The sequence below is a fragment of the Talpa europaea genome (assembly GCF_964194135.1).
Source record: "Talpa europaea genome assembly, chromosome: 15".
Taxonomy (NCBI): Eukaryota; Metazoa; Chordata; class Mammalia; order Eulipotyphla; family Talpidae; genus Talpa; species Talpa europaea.
In genome coordinates, this window is record NC_140083.1 from 27,236,621 (window position 1) to 27,250,087 (window position 13,467).

At 32.9% G+C, this 13,467-nt stretch overlaps 1 protein-coding gene across 1 annotated transcript in view; it reads right to left on the minus strand.

Moving 5' to 3' along the window:
* Positions 1 to 1,037: 1,037 nt before the first annotated feature.
* Positions 1,038 to 13,467, minus strand: part of OTOGL (otogelin like) — a gene marked incomplete at both ends in the record, with an annotated part of 118,628 nt that continues 106,198 nt past the window's right edge. Inside the window, 9 exons of the mRNA XM_084255969.1 lie at positions 1,038 to 1,238; positions 1,913 to 1,992; positions 3,237 to 3,282; positions 4,592 to 4,711; positions 8,355 to 8,459; positions 8,944 to 9,122; positions 10,515 to 10,578; positions 12,531 to 12,571; positions 12,657 to 12,761. Coding sequence (XP_084112095.1) covers positions 1,038 to 1,238; positions 1,913 to 1,992; positions 3,237 to 3,282; positions 4,592 to 4,711; positions 8,355 to 8,459; positions 8,944 to 9,122; positions 10,515 to 10,578; positions 12,531 to 12,571; positions 12,657 to 12,761 — 941 coding nt within the window. The remainder of the gene's footprint in view (positions 1,239 to 1,912; positions 1,993 to 3,236; positions 3,283 to 4,591; positions 4,712 to 8,354; positions 8,460 to 8,943; positions 9,123 to 10,514; positions 10,579 to 12,530; positions 12,572 to 12,656; positions 12,762 to 13,467) is intronic.

Sequence of the window (13,467 nt, forward strand, 5' to 3'; positions counted from 1 at the left end):
TTAATTATTAACACATTCAAATAATTTTATTTCATTCTTCAGCAGCAGCAGCATGAACAGCAAAATAGCATGCAACTTCAATAGTATGCAGATGCATCTCAAAAGTCAAACATCATTGAGATAGTAAATAGGTTGCTAAATGTTAAACAGTAACAATATATTTGATAATAGTTTTAATTGCATAAAAAAATAAAAGCTCAAGATATCCCTCTCTTTTTAGTAACTATGCTACATTTCCCCATTCATTAATAGTGTGATGACTATTATATGCCTGTATATACATAAGCATGTGTGGTATTTTATCTTATTTAAAAAGGTATTAAATTTAAAATTCTCAATTCTGTGCAAGGAAATTCTGTAAGAATAAAATATTTTATGATAGATACTTTACTGTTCAAAAGAAAAGACCATATAAAAGAACTAGTACATACAGATTGGAACTTAACAGTTTACATGAATTCATTATATTGTTACATCAAATAAATTTGTACAAGTCAAACAGCTTCTCTGGTTATATGATATATCTGCAAACTGAGGGGAATTTGCAGCTAATATCCCTAACTTCCATTCAGGCTTTAAATAATCTTAGTTCCCACAGTTCTATGATATATCTCTAAGGATGCCACTCTTTATGACTACAGATGTCAGTTTTAACTGATGATATTTTACCAGACTCAACAGTAGAGATATATTTTGCAAATCAAAAAATAACTCAAGTTAAATGGAAAGAATTAAGTAAAATAAACTTCTATTTGACAAGACCATCCCAGGTCTGCAGTATGTTGCAATTTTATACATCAAAGACACCTAAATGACTTAAAATAATTTGATTCTCTAAAATAGGGTAGATCAACAAATCTATTTTCCCATGGACATTGTATATATTTCATACCAAGTGTCAAATTGCCATAAACTAATCATCTGAAAAATATACTACTGTTAAATGGTATATACTTGCACAGTGCCTAGATAGTAGAGATAAAATTTCAATCCATTTGACATTATGATGCTGCATTGTGTTTTTCAAATCTGTAAGCTTAAATCCACTGGCATGTGCAGTCTATAGGTTCCTGGAGGGTGTGCATGATTTCAGTTCCATTTCCTGAGCAATACAGTGGCACAGTCAAGTTTCGCACTCCATTTTCACGACAACATTTGCAGAATCTTAGATGGCTCTCAATATTGATATTATAAATGGTGGCTGATGGGCATATTCCATCACAGGATGCAATATTTATCTGTAGGGAGTGACAGTGAGAAAAGAATGTCTTGAAAAATATAAAAGACTATTGATTGATTCCACTAAGAAGTCAAATGAAAGTTAGTCTTTTTCCTTATCATTTCAACCCTAGAGCCTCTGTAGGTCAGAAGACTGCAAAAAATATAAAGTTGAAAATTTGCAAAAGTCAAGGTGATGTTCCATGCAAAGTTACATTGATGTTGATATAACTCCAAGTATAAAATGTGTGCACATAACTACACAGATAAGGAACATGTTAATCACAATCTAGTGATTGTGATTAACATAGTAACTATTAACATAGTAACCTGTGCTACACCTTAATCAAGCAACTAAAGAAGAGAACAAATTATATTAAAGGAGGCAAAGTTAAAACTAGAACATTTTTGCTGAGTAAAATTGCACAGTTAAGACAATATGTAGTCAAATATACTTAGATTTAATTTTAATCTCTGTGGATCACAATTATCATTCAGAACTGCTGATTTTGTATGCTAACAGTAATTCACACTTCTTCACAAACAGTATATTTTAAGATAAGAATAGGAATAATCTCAAAGTTAAATATCATGTATTAGCATTTTATTGGCTTACAAAATTATTAGTATATGTGACACAAACTTTTGGAGAGACACATGTCCTTCATGTAACAAATGTTGCTTTTCCACTTACAGAGCTTTGACTTATACAGTCCTGTTTCCTTATGATTGATTTAATGATCACTTTCTGGCATATTCTTTCTTCTCGTTTACCTGATAAAATATAGAATGCATTAATTCATCAATTATTCAAAAAGCCCATGTCAAAATGTTTAATTCAAGTAAACCTATGACTATACTTAAATTTTATTTATTTATTTATTTGTTTGTTTGTTTATTTATTTATTTATTTATTTATACAAGAACTGGGGTACAGGCCAGAGGTGCAGGAGGGTGAAAGGATTTACCAGAGACAGAGTGGGGAACAGAACAGGCAGACTAACAAAATACACTGCTGAGGGGAGTAGCAGGTGAGACAGGAGAGGTCTGCTGCGCCATGTGGGATTCTCGTCGGCTGGCCAGGGATCGAACCCGCGCTGCAGAGGCTGCAGACATCTTCACAGTGAGGCGCTCAACCGCCCGCGCCACCAGGGAGGTCCTATACTTAAAATTTTAAGTTTGATGTATTTCTATAAAATATATGCTGGCAGATTGAAAGATATTGAGGCCAGGCATTGAAGAGGCCTAAATCTATTACTGACAAGTATAATCAACTTTTCTGAAATTTCAATTCCTGATCTATAAGGTAAACCACACCTACTGCCTTAACTATTGTGAAGATTTGTTGTGGTCCTGTCTGTCTGCAATATGCTTAATAGAAAATCAATGTGTAGCAAGCAACAAATAGTAGTAATATGATTGGTTACACAAATCTTCTCCTGTCTGCCCTCATGTGAAATAAATGCAATCACATCTCAAATAATTAACATTATAGAATCCACAGTCTTAACACTTCAACAGGATTCTATTCCTATGTCTCAGACCTATGAAGTCTCAACTCAGAAGAAGCAGAAGAAAGAAGTGACATCACAAAACTATAAATGTCTTCATATTCTAGAGTCAAAATGTCATTCTTTGAGTTCTTTATACAATGACTATTTAATACACATTAGTTTACATTTTATTCAGAGAGAATAAAAAATTGCTTGCGTTTAATGAGCAGTAAACTTTTAAGTACTATGTGTCTAGTCCTAGTAATTAAAAAAAAAAGTAGTATTATACTAGCCACAAAAGTCCCAACAAAAGAATATAAATGTTATGGGTTGAACTGTGCCTTCTTAATAGTCATATATTCTTCAGAATGAGATGTTATTTGGAGACAGGATTTTTATAGGTGATCAAGTGAAATTAGATTATTAGAGAGAGCTCTAATTCAATAGAACTATCCTTATAACAAAGGGAAAATTTGTACAGACACATATGTAAGGCATACACCATGGGAATATATCATCACTCACAGATCTTGCAACAACCTTCATTATAAAACTTCACAATCCCTTCATTCTAGGAGGAGAAAAGGAATAAAGTCAAAACTCACAATGTTCATTCATTTCCTCTTAAACTAAAAATAGAAAACAAGTTTCTTCAATATTTTTATTAAATATCACATAACCTTTATAGAAAAACAAATGGGATATACCCCTTTTAATAAGAATAACTTTGTTTTTAAAATTAAGATCAGATATTTTATTTAAAATAATCAACTTATTTAAACAAAATCAACTTATTTAAACAAACACATTTTCAATACTCAAAAATATTTCTTACCAAAGCAAAGTACTAATAGATACTCTAAATAGAGGTCACTATATTTTTTCAACTCCTAGAAATGATCTAAATTTCTCTGGGACTAAACTCTTGAACATAAACTGAATGTTAAAATGATTTATCTTTTTCTTTAATATTTTATTATTTAAAAATTCTCCACTTCAGGATGACTCCAAAACTTAAATTCAGAAAATTATATTGATTACCTTTTTAAATATTATAGTAGTTACATAGTTACTTCTAATTGCAATTCAAATATAAGAATAATTTACTCATAAGAATGAGTCTCTAAGATGATGTCTGTTTTGCCAGAGTAGAAATTTTATGACTTTCACATGTATCATATCTTATTAGCTAATTCTCACTAAAAGAGTATACTTGAAAAAATAAAACTATGTTATTTCTCTACCCTTACAAATATTATGGCATCATAAAACAGAACAAACTTCACTCTCCATTATCAGTTTCTCTATTTTTAAAGCTTCAAAGGATCTTTTCCAAAAATTGTCGTTTTCATTTTCAAGAATCTATACTTTCAATGAAATTTTCTCTGACAGAATAAAGAATTGGGACAGTAAGATTAAAGTGTCAGCAATGGTATAACCAGTGCTGAGTTCTACAGTGGCTTGTGATTGGAGATGCTAAGAAAAATTTGACTTAGGCAGCAAGAGTTAACAGGTAAATGACATCATAAACCTATTTAAGAAAGAAAGCTGGACAAGCTTTAACTGATTTGTTTATAAATTCATATTGAAAAATAGTCTAAATCAACTGATCAAATGATTTTTCAATAATCTGATCTACACATAAAATTTCAGAGATAACATAATTATTATTATGTCAAAAATTTTTGGAATACCTCACATAACTCAAAATGGAAAACAGAAGAAATATAACAGGACTTTTACTTATACATGAAAATAAAACATACATCAAAATGAATAAGCCACAAAGTATGTATTTATGATCTTAGAAAACATACTAATGCATATTTTTCTAAGTTACACCTAACACAAAATTTTCATAAATATAACAAATTACAAACCATTTTGCATTCAGTCTCATTAAAAGGGGGACAGACCATACTATAGTTCAGAATAATTGTTCCTTCATCAGTCTTAACACATTCATATGTGGTGCAATTATAATGCCAAGTACTCCCCTCCTAAAAATAAAAGAGAAAGTTATTGTTTTGCATATTAATATCTATTGTATTTCTTAAATAGAAAATTTCCTCTCCTGCCAAATTAAAGGTAAAGTCAACATGCAGAAAATGTTTTATGACATAGTTTTCATATGGAAATGTCCCCAAATATATCTAATATTCATTTAAAATGCATATATATGTACATATGTATATGTGTGTATGGATTTATATATATATATATATATATATATAGTGTGTGTGTGTGTGTGTGTGTTTGGAACTGAGATGTAAATGTACAATAAAGCAATAGATCAGTGATAAGGAGGCTTGGAATAAAGGTTGGGAGATGTAATTCAAAAAAGGCAATAAGAATGATGCCTGAATTGAGACTATTCTGCACAAGGTAGTGCTTCATCCATACCTAACTCTAAACTTGATAAAACTGCATATAACTAGCTGCGTCTTCAAAAATGAACATAAGGTGGCGCGGGGGTTAAGCACCACACTATGAAGCAATCCACGCCTCTGCAGCTGAGGATTGTCTGAGTTCCATCCCCAGACGGCCAGGGAGAAACCCACATGGTGAGGCAGAGCTCTCCTGTCTTGCCTGCTGCGCATCTCTGGTCTGTACCCCAGCTCCTGTATGCATAAATAAATAATTTTTTTTTAAATGAACATAAGATAAATTCAGGAAATCTGAATACAATTGCTGATTGAGTCTGCTAATAACCTAGTTTGATATTTTACTATAGTTTTACAAGATGTTACTAATGTACACCATGGAATATTACTCAGCATTCAAAAAAGATAAACACATGCAATTTGCGTCAACATGGATGGCGCTGGAAGGGATCATGCTCAGCGAAATAAGCCAGAAAGAAAAAGAAAAATACCGGATGGTCTCACTCATAGCAGGAATCTAGAAAACTTAAATAAGGGACCAGGAAAAAGAATAACTGTAAGAAAGAAAATATCAAAACCAACAAACAACTATGAACCAGAGACACTCTATGGGGGGTGAGGGGCGGGGAAAGGAGGGATGGGGGTCAAAATAAGGGGGTTGTAATTGTATGGGGAATATAAAAATAAAATTTAAATAAAAAATAAAAATTTTTTTAAAAAAGATGTTACTAATGGAAGAAAGTGCATGACAAGTACACAGAAAATTCTGTATTCTGTCTTACAGTACATGTGAATCCAAAACTACCTCAAAATTGAAAGTTTATTTTAAAAATAAAGCAATAAAGAAGGAAAAAACAAATGGGTATCTGTGGCTACTACAAAATTAATTACCTAATTTGGTCAGTGTCAAAGGTCTTGCCCTCGGTTTACTTCACTAATTATAAAACAACAAATCAAATTACTTAATATGCCATCTTTCTTGAGTTTTGTTTAGACTCCCTTCTACTCCCTTATCAACAAAAATATTTTAAGTCTTTTTTTTTAAAGATGTATTTATTTATTTATACAAGAATCGGGGTACAGGCCAGATGCGCAGGAGGGTGAGAGGACTCACCAGAGACAGAGAGGGGTACAGAACAGGCAGAAAGACGAAATGCACTGCTGAGGGGAGCAGCGGGTGAGACAGGAGAGGTCTGCCACACCATGTGGAACCCTCGTTGGCCGGCCGGGATCGAACCGGCGCTACAGAGGCTGCGGGCAGCTTCACAGCACAGTGCTCAATGGCCTGCGCCACCAGGGGAAGCCCAATATTTTAAGCTTTTCAGTGATAGTGATTATTGACTTTTGGTTCTAAGTTTGTATACCTTATGGCTATTTTAAAACTTATTCCTATTCTTTTAACAAAATTTTAAGTATAACAATTATTTGTTTCATCCCTAACTTCAGAATTCCTATTTAGAATAAAGTCAGTTGAAAATAAATTATGACATAATTACTGAGATGTAATTGTTGATGTATATTTTTATTTTTTAATCCACATTTTAAATGTTATTCAAACTCTGACTTAAAGATTCCCTGTGAACAAGAATGTTGATTAAGTTCCTTTTCTCTAGGTTCTACGTTAATCTATGAATAACAAGAGCTTCCACGAACTTCAGTTGGAAAAGCATATATGAGTTCAAGTTTGAGAGAAGAGATAGTCTTTAAATTCAAGAAAAACTGTAATGTTGAATTCAAAAATAGAAAATAGATTTTTCGATAATTAAAGCTTACTCTTAAAAAACAAATTAATGATTTTGATATATTTTTACCTATCTGCATTACCTATTTTTTTAAAAGATTTATTCATTTATACATACAAGAACCAGGGTATAGGCCAGATGTGCGGGAGGGTGAGTGCATTCACCAGACACAGAGCGGAAACAGAACAGGCAGACTGACTGAAATACACGGCTGAGGGGAGCAGCGGGCGAGACAGTAGGTCTGCTGTGCCATATGGGTATCTCCCCTGCCAGCCAGGATCAAGCCCTCACTGCAGAGGCTGTAGACAGCTTCACAGCACTGCGCTCAACTGCCTGCGCCACAAGGAAGGCCCAGCATTACCTATATTTTAAAAATACTCTGAACATACCGGATATTTTTTTAAACCTCAGGCTTATTACAATGAATACCAATTAAAGACAGTAATGGTTTCTAGATTATTTACATCTGTAGAGTTCATTCTGCCCTTTCACCCCAAATCCCCAAATGACTACATGTTTTCTAGTCTCTCAGTCCTTTTGTTCTGACACCTGTATCTCTTCATTATGTAAGAGGGCAAGACTCTCTTTAAAAATAAATAAATAAAACAAATACTGCTAGGATAAAACATACAGCAATACACTATTTAAATCAACAAAACTATTTTGCACAAAATTGTAAAACAATAGATTATGATACAAGAAAGATAATTGTTTAGCTGTCTTATTTAACAAATGCACAGGAATGGAAAAATATGCTTTCTTGGGACATGCAAGTAATCTCATGTAATTACTCCAAAAACAAGATCTCCAGATAATTAAATTTAATGGACAAAAACTTAAGGGTAGTAATGATAAGTCAAAGGTTCTTTCAGGTGACATAAAACACAAAGAGAACCTGTGACTATCCAACACCTGATGACACAACTAACAACTACACGAAAATTTCAAAATTCCATTCTTCAGTTCTAGGGGAGGAGTAGGTTAGTCTGCAAACCTGTAAAGAATTATTTAGAGATAATTGAATTCAGAGCAACTATGTATTCTTTTTGGTGGGAACATAGCATAGCATTTGTGACTCTTGGAATCCTCTTGTTTTTATTGTCAAATATTCTAAATGCTTTGTCTATACATTGAAATCTTTAATATCTGAAATAATAAAGTGCTAACAGTATTAGGTTTCAGATTTCTATCAAAATATTTCATTTCAAATGAGTAAATATATTATAATTTTTCCTGTGTAATTGTTAGAAATGAGCATTTTTCAAGGTCGAGTCCTCATATCTGGGGTAAAATTGAGGATCTATAATAATACAAGTTGGAGAAATGAGTTAAACATGTTCTTTTACAACAGAAATTATCAGTGACAATTACAACTGTGTTTTGTGTATGTGTGCTTTATATAGCTGTGTTTATTGTATTTAGAACTCTAAATACAATAGAGTTTTGTATTTGACTTGAGAATATAGCACAAAGAGCTACTCTCCAAGGAACACATTTTGGTAAACAGCAATTTATACCTCATGTATAACTGATGTTCCATTTTCCATTTGAAACTTGCAGGATACATTTTTGCAGGTACCACAGCAATTGTAATCACTTGGAGATGGCATATATACCTGGTGCTGCATATAACAATAGTACCTTGAATTAGCCACACAATAGCATCAATATTTGTAATGAATGAGCTCTAAAAGTATTTCTTATCATAACGATATGCTCTCTCAGAACACGTGTAAGCATTGCTAAATTTGAGGCACTTCAAGTAATAATTGACTTTATGTAACTGCAGTAGAAGTGAAGTAGACAGTAATCTTTACACCTACCTGTCAAGATTCATCAAGCAGGTATAACCACCTCAGGTCAAGCAAGCTATACATAATAAGACTTTTGGCGCTCAAGGGCATTTACAAGGAAATGAAGATGTGCATTTTATATTTATATATATATATACACACACATATATATACACATTACACATGAATATATTATTTAAGTACTATTCAAGAGTATAGGTTTAACTTATGGAGCATTCCCTAGTTCAAATTCTATAGTTATCATTTTAAGATTAATCAGTTCTCTCCAGAATGACTTATAAAGAATACTTACAATATCACATTCCTTTGAGCAATTTACCATTGTAAAATTCAGCACATGAAAGCCTGTATAGTTATTTTTTTCTTCCAGACACTCCACTGAATGACAATAGTCTCCTTCCAAATATTTAATCATGGATTGACCTGGATTCAGTACTGATGTTTCTTGAAATAAACACACATTGTCCTTATCTAGGAAATGAAAAATGGTCATCAAGAAACTATTCAGTTTTTTATTAACCAATGAAACTTTTTTTTAAGCCCATGTTTTCATTGCTCTATGAAAAATTTTCTAAACCAACAAAAGAATCAGTGAACCAAAACCAATGAAGATATTCACTTTTATAAATTGTTTACTTAATAATACATTAATACATTAATAATTACTCAAGAATTTACTTAATGATGAATGTAGCTTATTTATTCCTTAACATTCATTAAGAAATCTGAAGAGGTGTGGCCCTATACCTCTAAATCATGTACAGTGTTATAATTCATTATCCTAATTAAAAAAAACAATAAAAATATTTTTACAAATAAAAAATATTATCTGTACTCTCAAGTGTAGTTTTCTGTTTGATCTTTCTCCAAAAGCTATACTTTGTAGCAGACCACAGAATTTTAGATCAAAGCTGGCCAAGCTACTCCTGTTCCTTCTGGAAACAAATATTAGGAGTGGATTATGCATGCAGAAAGGCAAAACCCAATTCAGTAGCAGTAGGCCTCTTCATGATGGGATTGTGTAACGGTTCATGACGTTTACTTGTTATTTAGAGAGAAACTTCTCAGTTTTATTGTGTCATAAATTAATAGTCATGTATGTCATGTTTTATGATGGATTTAATGTGCTACTATATCTTTTAAAGGATAGTGATGAAGAATTCAGCTCAGAAGCTCTGACTCACCAACACTGAATTAAGATTGGTCTCAAAAAAAAACAAAGCCTTCAACTTTTCTTGCTCAAAAGTTTTATTTTTTATCAATTAACTAATACTTAATATAAAGATTTGTTATTTCAAAAAAACCTCACTGTTAGTTTTACAAAGTTAACATCAGTAATTATAAAGCAGTGAGAAAAAAACCTCACTTTTAGATGTCTACTCTTTATTTTTTCTAATTAAATGTATTTATTTATTTTCTAACATCACTGTTCATTTTTGTACAATCCTGGATTTCTCCCCTCAGGTGTAGTCCCCGTAGTTCTTCCAATGCCATAGCAACGTGAACCATCACGCCATACCCTGTGCTATTCCCTCCCCTGTTTTCACACACCTCCCTCCCCTTCCTCTGTTGTCTAATCTTTAAAATTAAATATAATATAATAAAAAGAACCTTAGCATTAACTGTAAGTTCTGTGAAATCTCTAAAAAAAATTCATTTTTCTGTCCTGTTATCAAATTTTTGGAACATTTAGAGATATTACAAAAGAAGAAGCTCAAAAATAATGTTTTTATGCTAAAAAAAAATTGACAAATGGTTTAAAATATGCATACATCACAAGAAAACAGCATGCTTAATTTATTAACTGTAAGTACACAAATTTATACTATTCATTTTCTCTTATGAGTTAAAAATCATAGTTACCACAGAGATACTTTACACATCCACAGTCACTCTGAAAGTTATGGTCTATTGCAGTAAATTCTCCCTATTGGAAAGATATTATTATTATGATTATATGATTTATCATAGGGTTTATTTTGTGACAATTATAAAAATACATAATGTAAGATCTACTATGTTCTCTACTATACAGCAAGATACAAAGCAGGTGCTTAATAAATATTTGATAGTGAACAGCCTTTTCTTAATTCAGTGATCATTTAATGGATTATCCCATGAGAAAAACTGCCAATGAACAATGTGATCAAGGATCATTTAATCTCTCTAAACTTTATGTTCTAAATGATTGAAGTCATAAGATGACCTTTATGGTCTGTCCTTACTTTAAGCTATGTTGTTTGATTCTGAGTGTCCAGTGTGCAACGGAAGAGAACACTTGAAAATCCTGGAAACTTCCCTTGGTGGAAATTTTGCTTATCTTCTTCATAGAGGTGGCTCAGAGGTCTGCTATTTGCAAGGCTATTACAGTATGTAAAGCAGGAGCCGAAAAATATGCATAGAGACCAATGGTACAGACTCAGGAATAAGACTGCCTTCATTCTGATGTACCTCTGCTACCTATTAGCTGTATAGTCTAGGACAGGTTACTCAGCCAGCCTTCTCCTCACTTTCCTCATCTGTAAAATGGGGGGTGGTAATACTTTATACCTCTAAGTTTATTGAGAGAAACAAATGGATCAATTATGTAAAGAACCTAGAATGAGTTAACAGATAGAAAGCTGTCAGTGAATTGTTTAAACTTTGCCTCATCGGAAACAGTATAGACTTTTTATGAAAGGTAATTAAATAATCTACGCAAATCACAACTTTGGCATACGAAAGTTCATACATACTAGATGATTTGGAGCTAAGAATACATCCATGAAACTACTTATGCCACAGATCTATCCAATACCGCCAAAAGTTTCATCACATCATTATTATTACTATTACTATTATTATTATTATTATTTCCATTATTATTTTGATAAGATCACAAACTAAGATCTACCTTTAGAAAATTTTTCAATATACAATATAGGCACTACACTGTACAGTAGAACTCTAGAACTTATTCATCTCGTATAAACACAATTTTGCATCTTGCTTTGTTTACTAAGCAGTGACATCCTAATAGGGGTCTATTACTTTAAAAAATGCCTCATTTATTCCCCACTATAGCTATGACCTGGGGAGTCTGAATCAGATTTTCAAGGATATACATTGTTTGAGAAAGAGAATAAAAATAAAGTCTCTTTGTGAAAAAAAGTCTTTCCTAATAAATAATGCCAGAAATATATTTTCCTCAAACCTTATAGCTCTATTATGAAGGTAAATATTTAAAGAAAACAGACTTATAAGGCACTATGGTTACACCTAATGGTTCAATATGTGACGGCAATGTTGTAATTATTCCTAAAAATAAAATCTTTAGAATTTCTCCAACATTAGCAAGTTTATAGGTAACTTTTAAGAAGGTGCAGATCGTTACATTTATACCCTTTCTTTGCAAAAGATGCATTTCCTTGAAGAATCATTGATGATTCCTTTCAATATTTTCTCCTTTTTATTTATTTTTAATTTTATTATATATTTTTTACATCATTTTTCATTTTTGTACAATGTATGCATTTTCATCTTGGTTACAATCACCGTAAAATTCCCTCCACCCATTTACCTGTGAACTATCACCATGGTCCCTTGTGCTCTTCCCACCCTTGTTTTGATCCTCCTTTCAATATTAAGATATTTTTTTTATGTTTGGCCTAATTTTAAGTGAACTTAAGTAGATGCAAGACTAGTAGAATCAGTCATTCATAACAAAACATGTACTTTCCTACCTCAAATTAAATATGAAAGAGTACATTATTTTAATCTACCTCAGTACAATTTAATGGGGATAATTCCATTAACTGAGAAAAATTCATATGATGACAGAGATAAAGGAAGATAATCTGCTTTAAATAATAGGACAAGTCAATTAAAATGTGGTCTTACCACTTCACAAGTTGGCATAACAAGGTTCTCACAGCTACATTCTGAAAGGATAAAAGCACCACATTTATATTGATCAGAACACATTAACATACCACAATAAAACTTTGAAATATGAAAATTAATTACCACAACGCCAAGTTGGACAACATTGACCAGATACATTTTCTTTCAAAAGATTCATATCTTCTGCACAGCTGAGTAATGGCTGAGGACAAAGATTCGGCTCACAAACTAAATAGAAAAGTTACATGGGCAAAGATTAGCTTCATGAAATAAATTCTCACCACCTACATTTAATTCATTACCATTACTGATGTAATAAGCAGCCACATATCTCCCCAGTGTTGACTCTCCTGCCACCCATTGGCCAGGTGTTGGTGAGAAAGGAATGAATGACACGTAAGCAGGTATATCAGCAGGAGTAGAAGGAGGACAGCACATCAGGTGAGGAGGCTTGAGAAATGGCAGGGGTGCAAGAAGAAAATAGGCATGAAAATAGTGTGGAATTGGGCCTCCCTGGTGGCTTAAGGGGTTAAGATGCAACCTATGAAGCTATCCACAGCCACTGAAGCATGAGTTCGATCCCCAGCCAGGGAGCTACCCAGATGGTGCAGCAGACCTCTCCTGTCTCACCCGCTGCTCCCCCTCAGCAGTACATTTTGGTCAATCTGCCTGTTCTGTTCCCCACTCTGTCTCTGGTGAATTCTCTCACTCCCCCCACACACTCACACCTCTGGCCTGTACCCCAGTTATCATGTGCATAATAAAATGAATATTTTTTTTATTTTTTAAAGATTTATTTATTCATGCATACAAGAACTGGAGCACAGGCCAGAAGTGTGGGGGTTGGGGGCTAAGAGGATTCATCAGAGACAGAGAGGGGAACAGAACAGACGGAATGACTGAAATACACTGCCGAAGGGAGCAGCAGGCGAGT